Here is a 27,601-nt window from a genome sequence, read left to right as displayed (position 1 = left end):
TTGCTATAATCCTATTGGCTTTTTGTCGAGGGAACCAGTTTCATGCTAACAGCCAATCCAACTACAAAGTGACGTCACAGTTCCCCCACTCTACTGACCTATCGGTAAGCCCCTCCCCTCGAACACAGACTAGCCAATGGCAGTCGAGTATCAGTTGCACGGGGAGCGGAACTCTGACATCTTTAGGTTTCAGCGCCATAGAGAAACATTGGACGATCCGAAGCTCGCATCCGTTTTATGGGGTTTATGCTTCAAAAATGGAAAAACGATGTGCCTGGGGTAACACTGATTCCAGGTGTCCTGAGAGGATGGGCAATATAATTTTATTTTATTACATTTCCTGAATCCAAACAAAACAGAGCAAAATGTCCCTACGTATTCACCCCAATACAAATGAAGACAAAAACGTTCATTGTCTGGCTGTCATACACTCATTAAGTTACTATTTTCATCTGCTCAAGCAGAACGTTAATATTATCTTGTGCTTTAGCACGGTATCTCTGGCTAAAACTAGCTAACGTTAAAGTTAGTGAGTCCATGCTAACGTACAAACCTAAATAGCGGACTGTTCTCGCGTCTTGTACAGTGTAGTGTCAAAAACACATAAACGAAGGTTTACATTTCAGTGCCTCTCCATATTAAACTGGTTAAATGTACATTAATTTAATCGTACCCTGCGATACATGAACAGTGTTGATCCACGATCGTGATGACCGACCGTAATATGAGACTTCTCCCGCTTACATTGTGATCTGTAAACCCTCGCTTCAAGTTACCCACCGTATTTATTTTTAAATATTTTATAAATCCCTCCATGGAATATTTCATTCCCATTTGGTGGCCTTCTGTGTCCAAAATTGTGCAAAAACATCATGGGACAAGGTTTTCACACTGTAGCTGTCATTGAAAGACAGTGAGCAACTCCGTTTGTTTGTCCGAGGGAGCAACAGTAACTAACAACAGTAACTCAGCAGGGCTTACCGACATCTCAACCGATTTGAATCGTCACATATTTTAATCGATTTTCAACCGGCTCGCGGTTAATCGTTACATACTTTAAAATCATTAAGAAATGACAAAACAACCCATTTTACCTCTGCAAGGAGACGAAACTGGATATTCATTTACATTTATGCATTTAGCAGACGCTTTTATCCAAAGCAACTTACATTGCATTCAAGTTACAGTTTTTACATTTTATCAGCTCTTGCTTTCCCTGGGAATCGAACCCATGATCTTGGTGTTGCTAGCGCCATGCTCTACTATTTGAGCTACAGGAAAGCAGAACATAAAATGCAAGTCAAGACTTAATATTATCTAATAGTGCAACAAAGTTGATGATCAACAGAAAAGTATTTTCATAGATGAAGCAATTTGATAAAAAGATCCTGAAGACAATAGGATGTCTTTGGAATAACATGCATTGATTAATCCTGCACAACAAGACTGGAAATATACACAACTATTCAAAGGTTTGGGGTCAGTAAGATTTAACTTTTACGTTGTTACAGAAGATTTCCGTTTCAAATAAATTAATTTATAGGTTTCACAAAAATATTAATCAGCACAACTGTTTTCAACAGTAATAATGAGAAGAAATGTTTCTTTGAGCACCAAATCAGCAGATTAGAATGATTTGTCTGTAGTAATGGCTGCTGAAAATTCAAAAACAATAATTGTGTAATTACATGTGGTAATATTTTAAAGTATTACTGTTTTTGCTGTATATTTGAATAAATAAATGCAGCCTTAGTGATTTTTTTTAAAGAAAAAAACAAAAAACAATCCTCAGACCCTGGTAGAGTATATTTAAATAAATATAGTTCATTTTGATCTAATGTTCTCTTCAAACACCTCTAAGCCTAAGTGTGCCTAGTGTTTTTAAAACTTCAAAAATAATGAAGTCAAATCCTCAGTAAAGAACTCTCTCCAAAAAATTCAACCATGTCACTGAGTCAGCTGCACACTTAAACCCTGCCATTAAGAGAAAAGACAGTGTTGAAGCCAGCAGGCCAGAGCTAGCATCTAGCACGTGCTTGCTCTGCATGCACTGCTTGTGGTTAGCTGTGCTAGCAGATAAAATGGGTAGGAGGCTGAGGACTTTGATCCTCTATGTAAACCCTTTCCAAGAAGTCAGACATCAGTAGACACAAACTACTCCCTCCAGCCATCAAAAGTCCTGCGATACAAATGGAAAATCTCTTAGTCCAGCGGCAACTAAAGTCAGTAAGATGTTCTACAGACCTTGGGGAGAATGTTGTATAAACAGTACCCTATAGGGACCACACATGAAATGACTGGAGCAGCAGTGAAAAAGAATGATTGTAAATGTGAAACATCTTGCTGCTAGCAGATTCTCAGAAAGTAATGCGAAGGTGGAAGCGTTTGTGAATTATTACTATCCTGCTTGCTATAGCTCATACTTAAGGTTTGAGGTTTATCCAAACAGTATTAGTGCTACGGACAAATATGATACCTAAAATTGAGCGGCTTGATGGAAAGATATGTGCTTACTTAAGTAATCATACATTTTTCACTAGGCAGTTGATAAAACTGGTAACCAAAAAAAAAAGAAGAAAATGACGAGATATGTCAGGGACAGGAATATTAAAGAGACCAGAAGACCTTAGAAACTACATAACAATGATCAGAGACTAACCACAACACATTAGCAACTTTTGCATAGCCAAGCAACCACTAATATTTTCTTTAGAAAATATAACAACCACAAATGAATGCTCTTAACAACTGCATAGTAATGCCCTAGCAACAATTATTTATTTTCTTCAGAAAATGTAGTGCCCACAGACAACTGCTCCTTAATATTAACCGTTAGTTGATGATAAAAGGCTTTTATGCCATGGTCTGTCTGAATACTCGATTCTGATTGGCTGGCAGGTGTTGATTAAATTCGTTGAACCGCACAGGTAGTTCCAGGTCAGTTTAATCACGTTCTATATTAATGCGGTTCCTATAAACATTGGTAAACATAGTAACATACAGTTACAGTTAAATAGTAATACAGACGAAAATAACCGTCATTTTTATCGTTCCGGTCAAATATTGCAGCGCAAATATTATTAACATCTTTAATATGTGAATGCTGGCAAATGACCATGGCATAAACGGGACAATCAACGGCTAGCTGTGCATTAAACGACTTGAATGCACTTCGCGGAGGCAACCACCCTCCACTGCGCGTCGGGCGGTTCTTCGCTTCCACGTCGTGCATTCAAATCGTTTAATGCACAGCTAGCCGTTGATTATCCCTTACATAGTCCACCAAATTTGACCTCACATTCTATTTAACACACTTCTGCTTGTTAGACTTTGGTAAGGCATGTTAAGTTTATTTGTATAGCGCATTTCACATGCGCCGGTAATTTACTTTCACTTTCTCTTAATGTTTTGCACATGCGGAAGATAAAAATTTATTTTCTGACCTTTTACAACAAGTGTCAGTTGCTTTGGAACATTGGGAGAGGACATCATGCATTTTAAACGTTTAAACTCCTAGTATCCACCTTATTCCTAAACGCGGAAGTAAGCCTATGGCGAGACATCCGGTTCATTAGCTGCTATAGGGAAATAACAAGATGAATAACAACGTGCAGTAAATGATAAAACTGTTTGCATTACAAACGAATATATTCATAATTAAGATAATACACTAAAATAATATGTTAAGACACACCAATTTATCAAGCAGCAAAGGGAGTGGTTTCGTACAGCTAAAAATAGCTGGAAGCAAATGAGACCGGAAGCAAGACCCATCAAATATACAAATGGCTGTGCCCATTTTTTATGTGAAGAATAAGGTGGATAGGGTTTTCTGAGCGCACACATCCGAAGCACATGCACAGAAAGCGGCTCCCACATGGCACGCGAGTACTAAACTAAGTACTGAGTACTAAACTAAGTACTGAGTACTAAACTAAGTACTGAGTACTAAACTCTCTTTCATGTCTTATTGTGCTTAAATTGTCAAATACAAGTTTATGTTAAAAACACACATGGGTTGCAAAAAGAAAAGCTTACCAAAATAATTTTCTGGGTTGTTCTTTTTCACGTTTTCTGGGTTGGTAGATGAGGACCCGAATATAGCACTTAAACACGGTGCCTAGCACCTGGGCAGCACCTGGGCAGCCCCCTATAATACTCTCATGACTTTTGGAATGGCAAGCACCACTTGTATATTTTTTAGAAAAAGTAGCAACCACCTGGCAACCACATAGCAATGCCCTGCTAACCACCCACAACACCCAAGCCTCATTTCTACAAGCACGTGCCACCCATATTTACCCCCAAAAATTTAGAAACCACATAGTTTCCGCATAGAAACCCTGGCAACCCTGCATAAGAGCCTTGCAACTTTTGCATGGGCAATAACCACTCACATTTTCTTCACAACAAGTAAAAATCTAGTTTCTGATGCAACTGCAGAGAAATTATTGGAACATAAAGACATATTTTCTATGTGAAGAAAGGAAATGCATTAGAAACCGCAGGACTAGACATACAGACATCTGTCTGAATGTTCTAGGCTGAGGGGGAGTTTAGCGCCACGGAATAAAGCGAGAGGAGACGAGGAGGTTTGAGACGTTCACATCTCACAAATCAAATGGGGAAAGGTTGAGATGGAAGAAATGAGGAGTTGCGGAGGGGGTCACTTTTCCTGAACAAGCAATCACTTACCAACCCCAAGAGTTTCATGCCGCTGTCAAAGAGACAGGTGAAGGGACGAGAGAAGATGTCAGAGGACAACGGGAGAAATGGATGTTAGAAAAGGGAGGATAGAAAGATGAAAGATGAAGACTGAAAGACAGACTGCTTGAAGTGGTTATACAGAAGTGTGTGACATATGTTGTCGTAATGTTTTGTGTGAAGTCTTGTAAGTAATACCGCTGGAATTCAGATCCTCAGACTTAGCAGTCAAAACATGTTGGCACACCCTAAATCTGTTATCATTTAACATTTCATTCTTGTCAAACACTTGATTTGTGTTGGTTTCATTTGCACTCTGGGTCAAAGGCACAGCCAATTTAGTTTAGGTCACTCAGGTCACTACCTACCCTGAATAGTAGGTAGAAATAAAATTATATTATTTCTCTAGACACCTTCCTCTAATGACAATATATTTCCTTTAAAAAAGTTTAGATTAAGCAAACCCTTTCGGACACCTCTCCAGACTCTTCATCACCTCAGTTTAAATATTTATATGAGGGGAATCAGTTGTTCCTCTATTGACATGATTACATCTGAATGATAAATGAAAGAGCAACACAAAGCCAGGGAGGTGGGCACTCAGGCGCGTGGTATCTGCAATCCCAGAGCTCATGCTGGGCTGCAAGCTTGTAGTCTTGTGAAAGACTGCACCATACTGGGACATTGCATTTGTGCCAAAGCATGCATTTCAACTGAACATTTTCATACATAATAGAACGTACTGAAAAGAAAAAATTAAAGGAATAGCTGCTCATCTTCATGCTTTTAAACCTGTAAGACCTGTTTTTCTTTTTTTTGTGGAATACAAAAGGAGAAATTTAGCAAAATCCCAAAACTTCAGAACATTTATAATAACTCTGAGGAAGATTTTTTTTTATATATATATTCTTCCCCTCTGTCATAGCTTCTGAAGATTGTAACCCATAACATTTGGCACCCATGCCAATAAATGTGGCATACTGTACATAAATCTGAATGAAATTTGAGTGCTTCTACAGAGAATAACATTTTCAGGAATTTCAGCTTGTTTGTCACAGTGATATATGGTTTCAGAAGACTACTGATCATTTTCACCTTGGCTGTCACCTTTTGAGCTTGACAGAATCATTCACATTTACTTTCATTGTATGGAGAAAAAAAAAAAGGACCTGTGATATTTTGCTAAATTGTCCCTTTTGTGTTCCATGGAGTAAAGAAAGTCAAATGGGTGAACTAAGTGTGAACCACTGTATCCCTTTAAAAATTGAACAGTGTTGACTTTTAAACTCTCCTTATGTTTGCTATTACTCTTTCAAATGATGTAATGATCTGTATCAATGCATTTTAGGTTAGGCAATCCCACACTGAAATAATGAATTCTGGATGCAGCAACGAGAGCTGGAGGGGCTGAAAATAATATATTGCCATGCGAGTTGGTTTGAAAACACTGAAAGTATAGAGATGCATTCAAATTTGATGTATTTTCACACTCTCTTTTTCACAGAACGCCAACTTGTGCTTTGCTTCGGTAAATATTCTGATAGGTTTAGAAACATGACATCCTCTTTCAGAGATGAGACCATGATAGCACATAATAGTAGACTGGGACCACAGAGGAACCTCATGAAAGTGTGTTTACATCAGCCGAGGGAATCAAAGAAATGTGATTTCATATTAAATCCACTCACTTCTCAATGTGACAAATTGTCCTAGTTTCATATTCACTTGGTAAGGAAGCTAATTTTCGGTAACCGTATATCTCTGTGCATACATTTTCCTTTGAACTTACTGTACACATTTTGACTAATGGGGGTAAGAGATTATTGAGCTTCCAGGCGCTGCACATATGAGACCTTTTATAGCGCAGTTATCAGCTTCTGTAGACAGACGGCTTTAAGAGATGTGGAATCAGCTATGAGGACAATCTTTTTAATATAACCTGTCTGCCATTAAGGGAGTTGTGTGCACCAGATCAAATTTACCACAGTCTCCTCATGACATTCCATCCTGGAGGACTCATCATTGCTCATTCTTCGTGTGTGACTATGTCGAAGAGGAGTCACACAAGAGATGCAGCAAAGATGATTTGGGGGAAATTAACTGGGGCTAAAAGCAGCTAGCCACATCCCAATGGTTCAAACCAACACCTCCTGGCCATTAAATATGGAATTTTGATAGAGGTTACTCTTCTATATTTATCTTAGACCTCAGTCTCAGACTTCTGAATATCTTGTTTAGTTTATTCTGGCCAAGAACTGTCTGCTTAGACAGGAAGAGACTGTCTGACTGACATGTCAGCAATTCACAGTTTGTTTTGGTTTCAAATGCTGAGGCAGGTTTGAGGAAGGTCTGTATAAAAAAGACTGTGTTATTTTGATTTTGTGATTGTTTTTCCATCTAAAGTAAAACGTACAATGAACAAACATACGAGCAAACTGTGTACATATCGTGGATATCTAGTTAAATTGATGGCACGGCAAATCCGTAATTAGTTTTTTTGAGACACACTCAAGCATCCTGAAATGTAAAACTAGCCAATCAGATTAGAGTTTGCTAGATCGAGAAAGTGCTTTCTATATTTTGAATTTTGAGATAACATTTAGGCTCATTAATTTAGCAGAATGCTTTTAACCAGAGTGAATTTCAAATGTGTAATACTGCAACAGGTTAAAAAAAAAAAAAAAAAAGTTAAATTCTAGAAAGTTTGTAAGAATGTGCAATTTATTTTAAATTCTTCAGACGTTCTCAAATATAGTTGTTACTGATTTTTGAACTCATCAAAAGTCATTTTAAGCATAATCATGACTGATCAATGATGATCTGTTGTTATAGTTTTCATAAATAAGCATTGCTATATGATTACTTTGTCTAGTGCTCTTATGAATGTTTTTTGCATGTCTTTGTGAAAATGTAACTTCAATACTGAATGAAATAGCATAAACTTCTTCATGGCCAGTGTTTGCACATTTCATTTCATTCTGTAACCTATACTTGTTCTACAGATCTCTGCACTCGTGTTAAATGCTACTGTTTTTGATACCATTGATAACGTTTCTTCTCACAGTGACGTGTATAATTCTCCAACATTTTCACATTTCAACATTTCATTTTCACCACGGACACTAAAATTCTAGAAAACTGTCTAAATTTATTTAGCTATACATGAGGAGGTTTAAATGGCAAATTAGTCATTCAGAAAACATTTCTCATTAAAAATTTCCTCATAGACCACATAGCTGGCTACGGCCATGGCAGGAGGTTGTCCTAACCTTAAGAAGTGATTTTTAAGAAAATAGATGAGCACGTTCTTAAGAAATGTTTCTGGGAATACAAAACATTTTTAACTTTATTATTTAGTTAGAAAATGAAATGGACTACATTCTTAATTATATTTCTAGTGTTCAGTGGCCTTTCTGCTGAACCAAATAAAAGCATCTTTGCAAAAATACCTGACATAGAGATAATTCTTTACAGCTGTTTTAGCTGTATTAACACATAATTTCAGTGTCATTGAGGATAATGGCACTGAAGTATCTTCCCGAATTCCTAATTGAAAATACATCCAAAGACTTACAATTCAGACGGAGATGTTCCACAGTAGAAAGAACACACAAATAAACATGCACATACTCACTTAAAATCTAACACTGAATGCATACTATGGCCTAATTACACACATTTTTCACATTCACCTAAGAAAAATCTCTGAATGTCCACCTTTTTGAGCATACGTCCAGACCGTTTTGGAATTAAAATATGACTCACATAATAACCGGCCTTTACTTGAATAAAAACACGGATGTCCTTCAAAATAATAATTAAAATGAATATTTTTTGGCCAGTCGTCCTCATGCACATCCACCTCGTACCGCAAGTGACTAATCTGTCCAACAAAACAACACTGAATGAAGAAACATTATTAAATAATAAAAATGGCCATGTCTGAGCTAGTTTTTGCATGCTGCTTTGTGTGGCAATGTTTGAGTGTGTGTATGTCTGAGCATTCAGTGCTGCTTTTCTAAACTCCCTACATCATTTTATATAAGATTTCCTGAAGCGTACAAAAGGCGACTTTCAGTTGGAGCATGTGGACCATGCCAGACTGTCTTATTATGTGGCTTATCAATTCTTAAACACACCGACCTACCTTCGGACTACCAAACACCCACAAACAAACACTCACATAAAAATCCTATTAAACCAGTTAATAGAAGTTCGTAATCACACAGTCTTTATACAAGGAACACGTATTCCCATACTTGTGAGCATGACCTAAATGCCAGGCAGGTTCATCTCGGGGACCCACGTCCTAAGACAAATGAGCCTATTCCGTCATAGCTGCAAATTCAGCAGCAACTTCAACAACTTCCCTTAAAGTGTGACTTCAGACTCCATTCAATTCAATTCAAATGTCGGTTTTACTTCTGGAGGTCAAAACGTATAACACTTTCAGTGCAAAAAAAAAAATGCCTCTGGAGGTAGAGAAAGGACAGGGGGTGAGCGAGTTAGAAGGATAGAATACAAAAGAGAGAGCCATACGGAGAGTGACTGTGATGGAGCGGCGAATGAAAGGGAGGAGAGAATGATTGAGAGTGAAAGCCAGAGAGAGATAGAGGAGAGAAGAAAGAGGAATGTAGGGTGGGGGAAAACAAATCTAATTCCTTGCAGGATTGCTGGTGTCAAACGTGCTTATTTTTGTTTCATGGGCGTCCTCCCATGTTACTTTCCACTCTCGCTCTTTTGGCTCTAGCTTTCTGACTGAACTCTGAAAGTATTCTTTCTGTTAAATGTTGTATTTCTACTAAATTCTACTCTATGTAGAATGTAAAACACCAAACATTTGGCATAACAATAATAACTTCTTTACCTCCAGTCTGAGTATTGATTATCGCTTACTCTAAGGTGGAATTAAGGCATTTAACATACATAAAAGCACAATGCATAAACCAAATATGCTCTGTACATAATTTGCAAGGTGCCGTTAGATTGCAAGTCTTTTCATAGTCCTTCAGTTCTTCCACTGTTCATCCATCTTCCAGTTTTCAGGGGATAACGTTTATTTTTCAGATCAGATATCAAGAAAGATCCGAGGAGTTCTAACATTATGAGCACATTGCATTTTCAAGTTCTGGGCCATTTCTTCTCTGGGAGGGGGAAAAAATAATATTGACTTGTGCAGTTCTTATTGCAAAACTCACAGTTACGTACATATTAAATTATCATTGATTGTTATATTCTGTAGAAATGTGCTTGCAGTAAATTCTGGCCATTTTTGCCTTTTATTCAGAGCTTTATTTTCAGGTATAAACAAGTCCCAAAATGAAACATTAAACTTTAGCAATGGCATAAAATTCAGTGGCTTCAGAAGGTATTCAATCATATTGATTATTTCTCATTCTGCTGTTTTGCACAAGCTATATTTTAACTTTTTAACTATATACTTTTTTCAGAAGTGATTTCCTAAATAATTACCATCACATTTATAATAAAAATCTATGATTAATATCAATTACCTCTAATAAGAACCTAAATTGTGAGCTATTGAAAACCACCGGTTCTTCAACTGCTTAATTTTTTATTAACTTAATAAAATCAGTGATATTTATTAGAGGTCTTAGTAACTTTCTAGAATGCTTCATATTTTTCATATTAGTCAAAAATCAAACACAGCTCAACACTCAGGAATATCAGTCCTACTGTCATGCATGCTGGTGGCACCATCATGCTCTGGGTTGCTTTCAGCAGGAGGGACTGGAAAAATTGTTGTCATCCAGGGCAGTATGGCTGAATTCTAACTAGAGATAGCAAAAACTATGAGGAATTTAATAAAATGGTTAGCATTCTGAAATTATTTCTGTGTGACTAAAGACCAAAATGGTTATATATATTGCATTCATCATGAATGTGGTAAATGTTAAGTGTTAGCCAAAACAAGCCTTGCAATTATCTCAGATATCAAACATAACTCATTAGCCTTGGCTCATGTTGGTGTGCTCATTATAAATAGCTCAGCGTACTGCCTGAAAAAATATTTTAAACATCTTAGTAAAAAAACTGATATACGCCTTCTCTGAGTCTAGAATACCAAAAAGTTTGGACACTGAACCCTTTTGGACTCTAAAGTCACAATTAAAATGTCTGAATGGCATTACATTTGATGCAAAATATGAAACCAAGTGCCATCTGCAAATAAATGTACTTAAAATGGCATAAGCTTTTTTTTTCTTTTTTGTAAACTAACTAGCTTCACATTTCTGAGCCATTTTCTGCAATTACATTTAACCATCTGGTGTTGCAAATATTTGTGTGGATGTATGAAGTCATTTCCACTCAAATTCACACCGGTGTCCTTACAGAATTACCACTGGTGTAGTTCACCACATTAACTATAAACATTTTTGACAATCAGAAATTTTACAAGTATAACATTTCCGTTGTTTTATGTTTTAAAACATAAACCTCCTTTTAAAAAATGTTTTTAATGAATGTAATGTTTTTAATTAAAAATGTTTTTAAATGTAAACCTTTTTAAACTATATATGATTATGATGTATCGGCTTGTATAATATTCATTCGTTCATTCTCTGATCAGATATGTGTGTGCATATGTGCACTCTCAGAAATAAAGGTACAAAAGCTGTCACTGGGGCGGTACCTTTTCAAAAGGTACATGTTTGTACATAAAAAGGGTCCATTTCGGTACCTTAAAGATACATATTAGTACTTATACTACGGGGCCGTTGAATGCTTGAATCTGATTGGCTGACGAACGTTCTAAGGCGTGCAATTATTTTCAGGGAAACGCACTGCGAACGTAGTTCCAGACAGCTCTTGACCGCATTACATGACCATATCACTTCGCCAATGATGTCTGTTATTTCAAAGGTCTTAACAGCAAAATAACCAAGACCCACTACGACACTGGCCAAATAAATAAATATAGTAAACAATATGATAAAAACGACAGATCATGTCCATGTTTTTGCCACAAAATTAAGCTTAATTATGTACGGAAAGCACATACTCTCTCTCTCCCGCTCTCTCTCCCTCACAGACCGCACATACAGAACAGTTACAGTTTGCACACACACTAGCATACATCGCGCTAATGTTGTTAGCGCTACTCTGACGATTTTATCAGTAAACAACTTAAAAACTACATGATTTCTCACAAGCGAGGTAACAACAACGGCGCTGTTCGTGAACAAAAGGAACTAAGTTTCACTATAACTAGAGACATTGCTGCCGAACACTATTGAGAGACGCACAGAGGTAATTCTCTCTCTCTCTCTCTCTCTCTCATAACTTAGTTATTAACTGTATTAACTGCATTAGTCTGCTATCAACGGCCCAAGCCTCCGTTACTAGGTTTAAAATCACGTTTTGGAATTAGCTACGGAGGCGTTGGATGAGATGCGGAAGAAATAATCCTACTCACAATAGCGATTTAAGTAGAAATACCGGACGAATGCCTTGAAATATATCATCTGATCGATGTCTTGAGGTGTGGCAACCGTAGTATAAGCGGAATAATTGACTTCGGTCCATTGAATTATTAGAAAAATAAATAAAAACCCGAGGTGTGCATTATTTTTCTAATAATCCAACGGCCCGTCGTCAATTATTCCTTACTTAAAGTGTACATATTTGAACCTAATAGGTACAAAAGTGTACCTTTTGAAAAGGTACCGCCCCAGTGACAGCTTTTGTACCTTTATTTCTGAGAGTGTATAATATATTCTATTGTATATATTATGCAGAATCTGTTATTTTATTTCCACATTCCACATTGTACACGGTCCCTTTCCAAACAAATCTAATAAAATAATAACAATAATAAAATAAATGAAAATAAAAGTATGATATATTTTTCAAATAAATTTCACTTGGTTTTTATTCTTCACAAAGTCGTACAGGCACAACTTTTGTAATCTCTGTATTTCCAAGTGAAATGTTGAGATGAGTTCTATACACAAAGAAATTAAATTTGACAAATAAAACATTACATTTATATACTGTATACATGCCTGCTACATATCAAATTGCCACTGTGTGACCGCCATCTACTTATCAGCAAAAAGAAACCTGTGACAGACACATATCTGTGTGGGGAATTTTAAAAAAAAAAAAAAAAGGAAAAATCTAAACCATATGGTCAATGCCTGGTGACACACAAAGAGCCAGAGAGTGATTTTCTTTTGCTATAAGTAGCTAACATTTTTCCTTCATACACTCAGTGTTCTGGCAAGCGGCCTGTTCCCCAGCCCCCATCCTTAGGGAAGAGCGTCTGTGTGTGTCTTTGTTTCAGCGTATAAAATTACATCCGCCTGACATGCATTCAGCCAAGCTCCAAACAGCACAGTGGCTCATTACATCATCACCAGAAGAGCCAGAAGTTCAATCAAACGTCCAGATTCTCATGGCCTGTGAGTGAGCGCACAAACATGTGTTTTCTGTCCATTTGTGAAGTCAGCAATTAAGTGAACATGCGAGCCTGTGAGAGACACCAGCAGAGAGGGTGAAGCGACAAAGCTGCGTTCTCACCGACAGCTATTAAATCGCTTGAGATCGCAGAGCCTAGCTGTTGGTTTCTAGTAGGAATCGCTTTGGTCCTCATCTGCATAAAGCTGAGCTCTGTTCTTGCTGCACTGGCAACAGTCACTGCAGCCAGTATGTTGCAGGAAATCGCCAACTCTTATAGAAAATGAATATCTGATCATTTTGTTGCGCCATATCAGGAAATTCATGGTCCAGTAAAATGACTAATCTTACCATTTCCATGAAATGTGAAGATGTGATTGGTTATTTCTCTCTACAGATGGTGACATATTCTCAGGCTGGACCTAAATGTCAAGAAGTTGCCACCACATCAAAAGTCAGCACCAGTGGCAAACAACAGCTGACAGAATCTGTTTTGCGCCAGCGCAAACTGTCTTTTGTACTATCAGGATTTAGACAGAGAAGAAGACGTGCAGAGAAGAATTAGCGCTGAAAAGGCATGGACAGTTATTTTTGCTCCTGACGTTATTGAATATGCATTTGTAGGAGTTTTTCTTTCAGACACAAAATTTATGGGAGGAGAGTATTAAAATGAATAACGCAACATGATTTACTAATGTTTCGCTTGTCAAATTACTGGCATTTGTGCCATTATTTAACACCAAAAAAAGCATGTCTTAAAGCAGGCGGTAATTTGCACTGCTCTTGGTAGACTGTGCTGGTCATTATGGAAATGATCTGTCTGCACCTGTGTTATTTAATGTGCGCATTGTTAGTAGATGTTTCAGTTGGAACTCGCTCTAGCGCTAATTTGCCCTGTTTAGTAAATCCGGCCCTTAGTATTTATGCAACATATTATAAGAAAAAAATAGAGGTAAATATGTTTATGTTTATTACTGTAGGTTCATCATTGTTCTCATGTAGGTTTAACTGGACTTGTCTTTTTTGCATTTAGCTTGACATTTTCAGGTTGTCTCAGGGTTTAACAACAAGCCAAGAAGGTTAGATGCATCCGAAGGGCATTGAGTTTGAGACGGAGCACAGATGTCAATATAACAGTGAAATCAGACTGAGTGGATGTTCCAGTGGAGTGCACAAGTATGTGTGCGCACTAACATGTGAGTGGCCGTGTTGCACATGAAATGCAAATACACTATTCAAGGATAGGAAAGTTTCAGTAGGTAGAGCTGGGACTTTAAATCAGCCAATGGGAATGGATTCTTCTGGTCAGGTCAAACAATTTCACTAGTGAACTTTATGAATTATTTATATGGTATGTAATATTTATATGTTTTCAGTGGCTAATATAGACAACTGGAGAGTGGGTGGCTGATATACATGGAATGTAATATTCATATGGTTTTTAAAAAAACATCCAGATGGGTAAATAGATGGAGAAATGGGTAGAATATTATTCCAGGCTACACTCTAAAAAGTGCTGGGTTATTTCTGTAAACACATTGTTGGGTTATTTGTGCTGGGTCAAAATTCTGGGTTGTTTGAGGTACTGTAAACACATAGTTGGGTTGCTCATGCTGGGTCAATTGGACTGCAAGGGGTTCTTTCACCACTGAACACCTGGGTTGGGTTATTTTGACCCAACCGGTTTGTTTATTTTTCCTCTTCATCGAAATATCAGTTTACATTTCCAAACATTCATTTTGCCATTAATTGTAATAATCCAGATCATCATTCCGTCTTATCTGATGCTTCAAGAAACCTACCTGCAAAGCTACAGTACTGTTAAAAGTTTTAGACACTTGTGTTAAAATGCTGTAAAATGAGGATGCTGTCAAAAATAATGTCATAAATAGATTTCTTTTATCAATTAATTTCTATTAACTAAATTAAATCAACATTTGGTGTGAGCAACCTTTACATTTAAAGCAGCTTTTGCCCTCGGTGCATTTGTGCATAGTTTTTCAGGAAGATTTACAGGGAGGTTTCTTGAAGCATTTTTGGAGACGTTGCCACAGTTCTTCTGGATTTAGTCTGTCTCAGTTTGTTCTGTTTCTTCATGTCATTCCAGACAGACTGAATGATGATCAGATCAGATGTCTGTGTGGAGCACTGGCTGTTTTCAGACTCTTTGTGCAAACAAAAAAGTTTTAATTTTTTGTCACATGTATTGTCTGTTGTAGGTCTCTTTGTTTGGCTTAGTTTTAATGGCACAATGTTTGGACTGATTCTCATGTGGCAATAATCAATTTCATAGTGTTATGATCCTGCAATGTTGACAAAGAATAGGAATCTACAGTACCTAGTTTACAAAGTTTTGTTTTTTAAAGAAACTGATCTACAAAAACCGTTGTTTTATTTGTGTCCGTAGGGGTTGAATGTAATGTGTAACAGTAGCACCCATTCAAAAATAGTTTTAAAAATAAATGTGAAAACTCATTAAATTGATATTTACAGTTGCATTTTTTGTGTTGTGTAATTGTATTACAGAAAAATAATATTATTATTTATTATTATTGGTAATATTGGTAAATATAAAGGTAGCAAGGCAATGAGACAACAAATAACCCAATGTTTGGGTAATGCTTAACCCAGCAACACAGTTAACCTGACCCACTGGTTGGGTTAAATAAACAACCCAGCATTCTGGGTTAAATGGTTAAACCCAGAACTTGGGTCAAAACAACCCAGCGCGTGTTCTGTCCCATAGTTACCCAGCGGCTGGGTTAAGGTTGGGTTATTTTTTAACCCAGCCTTTTTAGAGTGTACACTCCAGAACTGTCACCACTGAATGCTCATCATGCGACAACTGGACACAGAACCAGGAGCCATTATTAGAGCAGCTGCTTGAAACTCCATTACATTGTTGTCATTGACTTGAATAAACAGGGTCTCTTTTAGATGCTTCAGAAGGCAGGTGGTCTCCTACACCAGTGGTTCTCAAACACCCCTGGGGGTACAGTATGTGAGGTGACGGATGGGGGTACGCAAACAAATTGCTGAGCTTTGGCATTCATTTAATTCTACCCCAACTTAAAGTAACATTAAAACCGAGCATGTATTTCTGACAAGCAAAATGCCGCTTCTAATATAAAACAGGAAAATCGGAGTGCCGTAAACGGTCAAATGACATCAAATTATTTCATGCAATTTTCCCTGAATATTCAAACGATTGCAACTGTGGCATTTATTTTGTATAACAGTTCAACAAAAAAGGTAATATTAAGTGAACTTTTTACATTGTAAATGTAGGCTACATTTTAAACACATATGGTCAATTATTGTTTGTTATATTTTACAACGAAATAATATTTCCAACAAAATCCGCGACAGAACTGGTGTGCATCTGCAAGCAACAGCGGTGTTTCGTTAGTGAATGAATCTGCAGCTCTGAACGATTCGGAGAGTCAGTGATTAATAACCCATTCATTCGTTTGCTTTGTTACTGAATGAATGAATGAATGAATGGCGTGATGCTTCGCTCATTAAGACAGTGACTTGCTAGCACCTACTGGCGATTTTAGTTTTAAATCTACAGGTTTCTCTTTGTTTTGCCATCATTTATTGCTTTATTTATTATTTATTTATTAATAATACCCTTAATGGCATGCTAAGAATATGACATAAAATGATATAATTAATAATAAGGCTAGAAAAATGTTGCCTCCCTAAAGGTAAAAAAATGCACCTGTAAATCAATTTAAGAGGGCAAATATTGTCCCCTAATGGAAAAGATGTGACTGCGGTCTAAGTGGGGGTACTCAGAAGAATGTTAAATACCACTGTCCTAGACTGTACAGAATCATCAAGCTCTTCTAAAAGAACATGAAGGAAAAGCTTTTTAGTTGCTTGTTAGAAACTCTGAATTCTAGAACACCTGCAGCGACCAGGCCTTCCTCATAACTGGAGAGTCTAAAATACACACCAACAGAGTTTCTCTACAAGCTTTTATAACTCAGATAACAAGAACCAGAACCCTAGGGTGCTTATCAGGAGCTGCTTTCTGCCAGTGATGCTGCCACCGCCAGCTGCAAGAGGTAACAACTACATCCTTCTAAGTGTCCAATGGACTGGCTTGTAAGACATTGGCTTGACCATCTTCATGAAGAAAAAAACACTATCTTGTCCATTAGATTACATATCACGAAAAACCTATGCCACATGGCTGAAATCCACAAACATCCATTATTGCACAACATACCACATTGATTGGAAAACTTACTGCTGAGACAAAGACAACAGTGCACAGTGCGTCTTTAGTACACCATCTAACTAAACATCACCCTAATGTGTAGTGTCCTGACGGTTTGCATGAATAAAACTGCTGAATATTTAATATTATACTGTGTATATTAAAATATGTATGTGGTGAATTTCTTTTTTTCTTTTTTTTATTATCGTTACCTAGTCTTACCTTAAATGATGATTCGATCTCTTGCTGTGCTGTTCTGTGAGAGATCCAGTGTGCTGTCACTCTTTGTCCTCTGTCTTCCACTGAAAAGAAAGAGATACACTGAGAGTTTACTGACATTTAAGCTTCACTTTTAGGGTCATTGACATATAAGAGTGTCCATTATAAAGAAAAGAAAAAATGTTTTTAAAATCTAGTTTAAAATGCATGTGACACGTTCTTAGAAATGTGCTCTTTTTATTAATCTTGATTTTAACAAATTTCAAATTTAATTTTAAATGACTCTAAAAAGTCATGTGGTACAACTATCAAGAAAAAAAAAGTTCAAAGAAAACATTTTCCTTACATCTTAAACACATGTGATCATTGCTTTCAAAATGTTTTTAAATTTACACTACTGTTTAAAAGTTTTGGGTAGGTAAGATTTTATGTATTATTTAACACTTTTATTCAGCAAGGATGCATTCAATTTACTTTTATAATGATATATGTCCATTTCATTGTATAGCAGTTTTATTTATTATTATTTTTTTTTTTTTTTGTATAACTGTTTCTTGAGCACCAAATCAGCATATTATAATTATTTAGGGTTTATATTAGTGGTGCAATGTGAATAAATTAGGATTTAGTTGGGGAAAATATATTTAATATATATTAAAACAGAAAACATGTTTTAAATTGTAATAAAAATTCACAATATTATGCAAAATAATGCAGCATTGGTAAGCATAAGAGACTTCTTTTCAAAAACAATAAAATATGATTACTGATCCCAATCATTCGAACAGTAGTATAATTTTAATATATATTTTAACAAATATCTTCCTTTCAATGAAGTTTGAGCAGTGGTATCATATGACATTTTTCCTGACCTTGTATCATGTCACAATAAAAAAAAAAGCCAAATGATCAGTGACTGGTTTCATTGTGTACCCCAAGATGAAATCCTGCAGGCGCCTCAGACTACTAACCATGTTTGTGCTTTTATCAAGCCTGAAACCTTATGAAAGTTGAACATGGACGTATTACTTATGAGAGTACAACATAGTTTGGCAATCGAGGCCTGGTATTAAGTTAATCAAGTCTAGAGAGGCAGCTGAAAGTGGGCAGCAGGTCACACTATTAATCTCCCTCAATCACTCATGATTAAGAGGAATAATCATCCTCATAAATCATTTTGTACGTCTCAGCTTTCATGCACTTGATTTAAAGCTCTTGAGGGATCCAAAATTAGACACTAAAATTACAAGCTTTAACAAGTTGATTATCAGCACAGCAAAACTGGCTATGCATTCTCTCTGATAAAGAGAAGATCAAGAGGGGAGAGGTAATGAGAGGTGTGGATTTTTCTCTTACCTCCCTCTCTTTTCCCCAACAATAGCACTTTTCTTTGCAAAACGAAACAAATAAGCATCCCCTCTCAGCTTGATCCCATACATTTGGGATCTCACACAGAGCTGCCATGCAAGCAAATGTGGAAAAATAAGATCATTACTGACCTCGCCATATCCATTTATGGCTGGAGTTTATAAAAAATGACACGTGGTAAAAGGAAGCAATAGAATTGATCGGGAGGGCTCCTCACAAGACCATCCTTTTTCCAATTTGCTTTTCTGTTTCTAAATTGTAATGGTCTCATCTCTTCTAATGCTAAAATATCTGACTCATTTTAAATCAGCGCCATCTAAATCACTGCGGCTTGTCAATCACAACGCAATGTTTCACAAAGTCTATTCTGATTGTAACCGCAGTTCTTTTCCACAATAAACATCATCAAAGGCCAAGTTTGAGTTCTGGGGACGTAAAATAATCAGCCTGTCGCCTGCACAACATAAATCCAGAGAATCCATCAACGCAGACTATGGCCCTCTAGAGAAAACCATTTTCCAAAACTAATAGGTTTAGAGAAGGCATTAGCTGCAAGCCAGCCTAAGACATTGTTCCCAAAGAATGATCTAAGAAGGCCAGAGCTGGCTTGAGGGCAGTTGCTCTTCAAACACAGCGAAATTGACCTTCCTCTGGTTGACAATTATCTGACCGTCAAGTCACTCAACTGCCATGGGGGTCCCAAAGAGCCTTACTTTTTCACTTCCTCTCTTACCAGGCTTTTTGGGACCAGACCTCAGGAGAAAAGTAGAAGTCTGAATGAGAAGAGGATTAGTATTCTTCCTCTTTTTGCTATCTGTTGACTTTCCACTCTTGCTTTCCTTGGAGTCTCATTATTACGCAGAAAAAACCCCAACAAAAATAGCATTTCATATATTTATATACAGTATATTTATAATTAGGCTACTTCAAATATTAGCTTACACATTTTGCTCAATTTATGTACACCTTGAAAAGGTAGGAATACTAAAAAGAAAAACCCTGAGATTTCCTCATATTTTAACACCCCCACACAGGAATGTGTGTAAAATCTTTGATTTCCTGATTCTCACGCCTCATTACGGAGATGAACAATATTGAGGTCAGACCTGAGGATGGGATAGGTTGAGTTTAACTGACAGATCTGACCGGATGTCAGCTTTAAAATGTCACAAATGAAATATTGCACCAGATGTTACAAAAGCAGGTTACACCCATACTGTGTTCTAAAGAGGCCTAATGAGTGTATCCAGATATCCAGCACAGATGTAGGAAAGCACATAAGATCCATAAAGCAACATTGCTGTTAGGATTACATATCGATCACCCACTGAGGACAGAATACAAATAGAGAGAAAAACAGACGAGATGATTATGATTTCCTGTCACTACTGAGAGAGACAGAAGGGGAGAGAGAGAGAGATGAAAAGAGTAAGCCTATTTAAAATTTGCGACCGATATGGGTTCTTCGAGAGAGTGGCCAAATGGCCGGTATAATGCTGATATATAGCCAACCTAATGCAATTTAATGAAACACAAAATTGCTTAAATTAAATAAAATACGGAAATGCAATGGCAATGTATTGTGCATAATATTTGCTCAAAAACAAAGATTTATAATCAAAAGATTTTTAACAAAAGCAATTTTTTACTGTTTCAATATTTTTCTATCCCAATTTGTAGGTTGATTTCTCAAAAAAGGGTAAACACTGTGGTATTGTGGCGCAAAAAAGCTAGCTTTACACAGAAACATTAGCGCAACTAATGCCCTGTGTTTGGGATGTGACTATCTGTTCTATATGGTGACTTCAGAAATGATACTATTATAAATGATCCGCTTTAACTTTAATTGCAATAAATTGTCAAAATTGTTTACTGGCAAGGATTCGCAAAAGGGAAGATCATTTTAACCCTTAAATGCGCATAAGGACAGTGTAAAACTGGGTAAAATCTACAAACAATCTTTCTACATTTTAGTAAATGTAAACCTTTTAAGTGATCTAAAATCAAGCGATTAACTGGCCAATATATCAGTCTATCACAGCAGATGTCTGACTGTGTGAGGAATTTCACACATCATCTATGTGACTGACCAATCTATAGACCATTGCTGAGAGACAGAGACTAAAAAAAAAACATGTCAATATCAGATTGACAGGAAGCATCTGCAATTTGGTGAGTCCTAAACACTCTAAAAGATGCTGCATGGTGCAGATGACGGACTACGATTGTGTGTGTGTGTGTGCATGAGATAAGCTGCCACAAGATTGAATGTTGCTTCTGTGTGGGGGATCTCTTCTCTGAATTGTGCCTGGTGCGTGTGTGAGAGAGGAGACAGAAAGAAAGAGAGATAGAGCGCTTTGAATGGAACTGTTTCTATCACTGTTTCCAGGGTGCCGTTTTAAACCAAATGCAATCACAAAGCGCTGCAGGGACCGGGCGTCTTCAGTGACAGCTCTAAACAACACAGGCAAACTCCTCCCTTACCTTCCAACTAACAGCTTCGCCACACTCCCCATCTCTGTCTGCAGCTTTTTGTCTCTCTGATTCACTCTCTGATTACCTTTGTCTCTCTTTTTATCTCTCTCTCTCTTAACACACACACACACACACATTCTTTCTCTCTCGCTCATTATATAGAACCTAAGAATGTCAATTTATAACGCAATCTGACTCATACAGCCTTCAATATTTTTTTTGTTCAAATGCCACGAGCATTGCTTGTGTAGGAGTGCACTAAAGTCCCCTCACACTTCAAACCGTTCTGAGATACACTGATTTATGTTAAGTCTTTATCAAAGAAGTTTATGCTGCTTGATGCACAATGGACACACAACGCATGAGTACTATTTGAAATGCTAACAATGTGTGTGCTCTTGTAAAAGAAGTGCAACTTAGCATACTTTTAAAAAGGGTAGTTATCATAAATAATATCATGTTTAATGTTGTTAGACACTAAATGTGACATTGCATGCTATTTACAATGAAATAAAAGTGTTAGTTCAAATTTATATTCAATGCAATAAGTTTGACCCACTTAAGTAGCACTTACATACATCTTTATATGTAATTTCAGAATTACTTCTATTTTTTTTTAATGTACTGAAGGCTGTACTGAAAAAAAATAAACATAATTTCTATTGAAACTTAGGTAACACTTTATTTAAGGTGTCCTTGTTACACGTTACATGTACTTACTATTATAATAACAATTAATTATGCATAATTGCATACAAGTAACCCTAAGCCAAAACCCTACACCTAACCATATAGTCAGTGCATGTAGTTAATTAATATTACCCAGTACTTAAATGTATAATTACACTGTAACAAAGACACCTTAAAATAAAGTGTAACCAAACTTGTGTCATGTATTTATTTGTAATTAATTACAGATTTGTAATGATGAAGTTAGATTTTATTTAACATATAGGTAACACTTTATTTTAAGGTCTCTTAACTAGTTGCTAATTAGTATGCATATGAATAGAATATTAGCCATTTATTAGTAGTAATTAAGCACATATTAATGCCTTATTCTACATCCCTAATCCTACCCAATACCTAAACTTAACAACTACCTTACTAACTATTAATAAGCAGCAAATTTGGAATTTATTGAGGGAAAAGTCGTAGTTAAAAGTGTTCCCTATTCTAAAGTGTTACCAACATGTAACTTAAACTTAACTTAAAAGCAAATATAAATACAGTACACTACACTTAAAATTAAATCAAGTACTTTACATGAGCTTTTTAGCTTATTTTAGCCAAGATATCAAGTGTACTTCTTTAAAGCGTGATTAAAACATAGATTTAAAATATACTTTAAAGCTAAGTTACTTAAGTGTGTTAAGAAACAGTCATGAAACTCTACTTTAAGTACACTTAAGTGGCCTTTTATTTCATTAATATTGTATTATATAGTTTTTAAAATGCCTTTAAAGTACACTACAAGCGCACATTCAACACAATTTAGTACACTTCTTTTTCACAAGGAACAAGGAAAGTACAGTACAACTTGATAATATTCCGAATTTGAAGTACATGCTGTATTTAAAAAGACAGAGATGATTTATAATGATGTACAGTGGAACTACAGCTTGAGAAAAAATGGCGTTATAATAAGATTTCATGCCACAAAAGTCGCTTTCACAAGGAAAAACAACCATTATCTATTGTGTGAGCCAATTTATGAAAGTCATTATCCTGATAGAAAAACTGTAGTTCAGGGACTAATGGAACATTCCAGGAACAAGGGGCTTTTTAGACATACTGATGAAACCCAAAGTCATCCATCTTTCTTCTCATCGCATAAACATAAGGCGTATAAATGAATAATGGTGATATAACTAACCCATGCAGCTGTGGCGAGCACAAAGCGCTGTGAGTAGACCACTGCAAAAAGCCTGCCTTATTTATACCTCCTGTGCTATTATGTGCATATTTCAAATAAGTCTACAATGCATGAACCTAGGCCTTCCTCGAAGAGAAGAATACTTTGACTTTTATACTGTAGCGGTTTGTATTTAATTGTGATGCAAGCATTATCTTCCACCATTTGTCTCATTTGCAGTTTTTCAAGCTTTCACATCATTCTGCAACAAATAGCACAGTACACAGAAAACACACAGGCTGTCCCCAGTCGAATAGGACTGTTTACAGACTACAATTGAATCACAGCACTATTGATATTCCTGTTCACATTCTTTTTTCTCTGCAATTAATTCAGCGTGAACAGCTTAAAGTACAGACTTATTTCAAACTACACTGTATTGGAGAGAAAAGAAAATGGTTTCAAAATTTCACATTTAATTCTTTGTGTTACTTGCCAGTTTTTGTAATTATTTGTGAAAATTACTAGCAATTTGAGTAAAGTTTTTCTTTTTTTTTTTCAGTGTATGTTTGAGTATTCAACCGGTTATGAGTTGATCAATGTCACACTGGCTCTGGTGAGTTTTTTCTAATAACTATAAGCAATTGATAGTGAATTCATTCATTTAAGTGAAAGCTAGACTGGTTTATAATAAATATTTGACACTGTATGAGTATCTGAATGACAGGCAAGGAAAAGCACATTTTGTGAACAAACTGAATAAGCCAGAGATTGCACAAAAAAAAAGATGAATAAAGTCTTATGTTCAGCATAAAAGTAATCCAGAAGTCCTCCAAGGCCAGCTTTACTACGGTCGATATCTGTTTTGAGATGAAAGATGGCATCAATTAACAACTTGCATTGTATGAAAAGAAAGAGCGAAAGAGAGACTGCAGAGATACAATAGACACTATTATGTAGGAAATCAATTGTCCAGATGAGCGGTCAGTTATTCCAGACAACAGAAATTCATTAAACAAAAATATTTGACTAAGAAAGCTATGTGTAATAATCTAAAATAATAATCCCTTTTTTTTTTTTTTGGTTTTGTAGACCCTTTTGTCCCAATATTCTCAGTATAAGAATCGGGGCAGGTTGCATTAACTGTTTAGACTAGTCTTAAAAAGTTAGTCATAAAAAAATTTTTTCTTCAAGACTGGTCATAACTTTTTTAATTCAGTTTTGATTGGTTTTATTTGTATTGGAAAAGTGAGACTGATTACCCCTTGGCAACTGCTAGTTGGTAAAACTAGCTCTTAAGACTTAAGGTCATTGCACACGGAGTCCGAAGTTTTTGCACGTTGAAAAATAAATACGACCTCATGTTGTGTACGTCAATCACGTTTACACACTGCCTCCGAAACCTTCGTCCGTCATAAAAAAAGGCGTTCGGAGAAAATCAGGTTCGATTTTCTGCGTTTTCGCATCCGTAACAAGCATTTTGATTGGAAAGGATGACGAATACGAAAAAAACTGAAAAACGCATATGAAAATTTCTGACTCAGTGTGCAATGGCCTTTAACATTGTGGCTAAGTTTATGCAACTGGCCCCAGTACTTATAATGTTTTCACTATTGACAACTGAATAGGCAGTGAAATCATTTTAATATTTGCATTCTAAATTGGGATTTCATTTCTTGGATTTTTTTTTGCATTCAAAATTTATATTGGTCTTTTCCTCATTAAATATGCAAATGAAGCAGTGAGCTTTGCATGCTTGGAATCAGCAATGCATGCAATGCATGCTTGCTTGGAATCAGCAACAATATATTTTTTATTAGGCTATTACGTCACAAGACTTTCTTCCAGTCTAAGTAGAAGTAACAATAGGCTAGCTTTGTGCATCATTTAAAATCCATATATCTAGGTATAAACAAGCCATAAGTATATTTTAAAATCAACTTCTCAGCTCAGCAGAATATTTGCTCTTGCTAATAGCTCTTGCCTGTCGTAGATAATATCGCTAGCCTTGTTATAAATGCATTAAAGGTCTGTCACGCAATATGGAGACTGAAGCTCAGTGCAGGTCCCAGAGTCCCCGGTCAAATCTCAGAGAGATGTAGCAACTTCTCCAAACACGCAGAACAAGCGGAGAGCTCGTGTTGTTTCTGTTGGAACAGGACTGAACCTGATATCCTGAGACCAACAGACTGTTTGAGTTTCTTTAAAACACACAGTGTTTAAATGACAGAGGTGTCATGCCTGATGAAATATTCTAATGGGAAAAAATGGTCAACGGTCCTCCGTTTTCTCTTTCATTTGCTGATCAGTGAGAATCTGGGGTGTTAATAAAGTGAACTTCTTGAATGCTGGGTTTATAAAATTGACAGTAATGGATCTGCAGCATCAATAACAGTTTGGTTTTAATGGAGTCCTGTCATTACACATCATTGTTTTACACAACTGAAAGACTGACTAATGTCTAAAGATCAAATCGATTTGTTTTGTGCCGTTCAGTGGTTTGACAGAAATGTGCCACTTTTAAAAAGGGATTCTGGTTGTGGTCCTCTAAATGATCCCAGTTTATAGCTTACATTAACGATTCTTACTTCTAAACAAGAAATAGCCTATAGGGGGAAAAGAACATGTAGGTTATAAAAAAAAAATCTGAAATAGCCTACTTTTAAAAGTTTGTTTACACAGATTTTATAATGACTTGAAAGGACGTTTTTTTTTGCATAATAGCAGCCCAACAATTAAATAAATAATATATCAAACAACAAAACAAATGTTAGATCACCAAGGCCCTACCCGTTGTTGTGAACAGCCTGCTATGATTTAAGTATCTTTGTTATGTTGTAGTTGCAGCACAGTAAGAGTTTCTAAATTAAATATGTAACCACTCCAAATCATTCATAAGTGTTATATTCACTAGAAGAATCAGCTCCTATGACTCATTCGTTCGGGAATCCTCACGCAATTTTTGTCGTTTGAGATGCATTTCTTTTATTCACTAAAATTATGAAAAACCGGTTCTCGATCCCTAGCCCTACTCGTACATGTCTCAGTAACAGTCGTACAGCTTTAACTGTTGGATAGAATCACAGTCTATGGGCTTAGCTAGCTGCATGTCAGATTTTCTCCCTCGCCTTGCAATTTCAGTTGAGATCAATATAAAGCTGCAATCACATCTGCTTATATACTGAAGCGTGCATCAGCAGCATTAGTGTAAACAATCAGCTGAGAATAAAGTGGTCTTGTATTAGTCAACGTGGGTAACATCGCCATCCTTATATGGAAGAGAAATCACTGATGAATTATTGCTTAGGAGAATTTGTTTACACGATAACCCAAGCAAACAATGCATTTACGCATCAAATCTACACTTTTCAAAGTTATTTAAATGCCTATCCCCCGCAAGAAAACTTCTTCACGGATGCGCGCAACTGGTTGATAAAGAAAACAACTTTCCAAGTAGGTTCTGGGTAAGAAAGCGGTGTCTTACCTTCCTCCCGAGGATTTCCGCCTACAATTTCCAGTAAACCGTTAAAGAGAAAAAACGATAGCATTACAAGCACATATCGTGTCGATGAAATGTGTCCGTTTTTCTGTCTGTGTTTGGTATACATCCCTGTGGCAGTCGGTGCTGTTCTCCGTCTCGCCTCTCTTGCTGTATTCACTCGCCAGCGTGAGAGGAAACAAGAAGAAATAGATGTAATTGAGTCAGCTAAGCTCTGCCCTCTCGATTTGCGTGAGCCACACGAACCATTATATCTTCGTTAAACTGTCCTACTAAGAGCAGACGGAGAACACGACCAAGGAAGGAAGGGTAAGATCTGTGAAGCCTTGGACACTTGAAAGCACGCGCCAGGGCTTTCCTTCGGGCATAGTGAATATATGACTCAATGATCACTGTATTCATCAGACCCCTGCTGAGAAAAACAGCTTAACACAGCCTAAGCTGGTCTGCTGGTCTGAAATGGTTTCTCAGCTTGGTCAGGCTCGTTTTAGGAAAGGATGTAGGAAAGCCAAAGCCAATTGGCATAAATTACGAAATAGCAAGTCACAACTAAAAAAGTCTAAATTGTAACATTAAAAAGTAAAAAATTATGAGATGAAAGTCAGAATTACACTGAAAAAAAGGATACAATTTTTTTTAAAGGTAAGTGGTCGCAAACAATTTATTTTAGCTACATTTAATTAAAAAAAGTTAACTAAATTTGTTTATTTAAATGTAGCTAAAATAAATTGATTGCAACCACTTACCTTAAAAATAAAATTAGTAAATGCAATGAATCATTTTTAAGTCAAAAGTCTAAATGCTGACATAATCATATTGGAGATAAAAACTC

The 27,601-nt window shown here is 36.5% G+C and overlaps 1 protein-coding gene across 2 annotated transcripts in view; it reads right to left on the bottom strand.

The window, feature by feature from the left end:
• Positions 1-27,138, bottom strand: part of adam19a (ADAM metallopeptidase domain 19a) — a 92,677-nt gene extending 65,539 nt beyond the window's left edge. Inside the window, exons 1-2 of one of the 2 annotated variants that reach the window (XM_058781947.1) lie at positions 26,755-27,138; positions 17,576-17,655 (exon numbers count right to left, since the gene is read on the bottom strand). In XM_058781947.1, the coding sequence (XP_058637930.1) occupies positions 17,576-17,655; positions 26,755-26,878 (204 nt within the window). In that variant the 5' untranslated portion in view covers positions 26,879-27,138. Of the gene's footprint in view, positions 1-17,575; positions 17,656-26,754 lie in introns of those variants that run through there. The other variant, XM_058781948.1, reaches the window with a different exon arrangement.
• Positions 27,139-27,601: the final 463 nt, after the last annotated feature.

The sequence above is a fragment of the Onychostoma macrolepis genome, chromosome 07, assembly GCF_012432095.1.
Source record: "Onychostoma macrolepis isolate SWU-2019 chromosome 07, ASM1243209v1, whole genome shotgun sequence".
NCBI lineage: Eukaryota > Metazoa > Chordata > Actinopteri > Cypriniformes > Cyprinidae > Onychostoma > Onychostoma macrolepis.
Note: the sequence above shows the minus strand (reverse complement) of the source record. Positions and strands in the feature narration are given on the sequence as shown.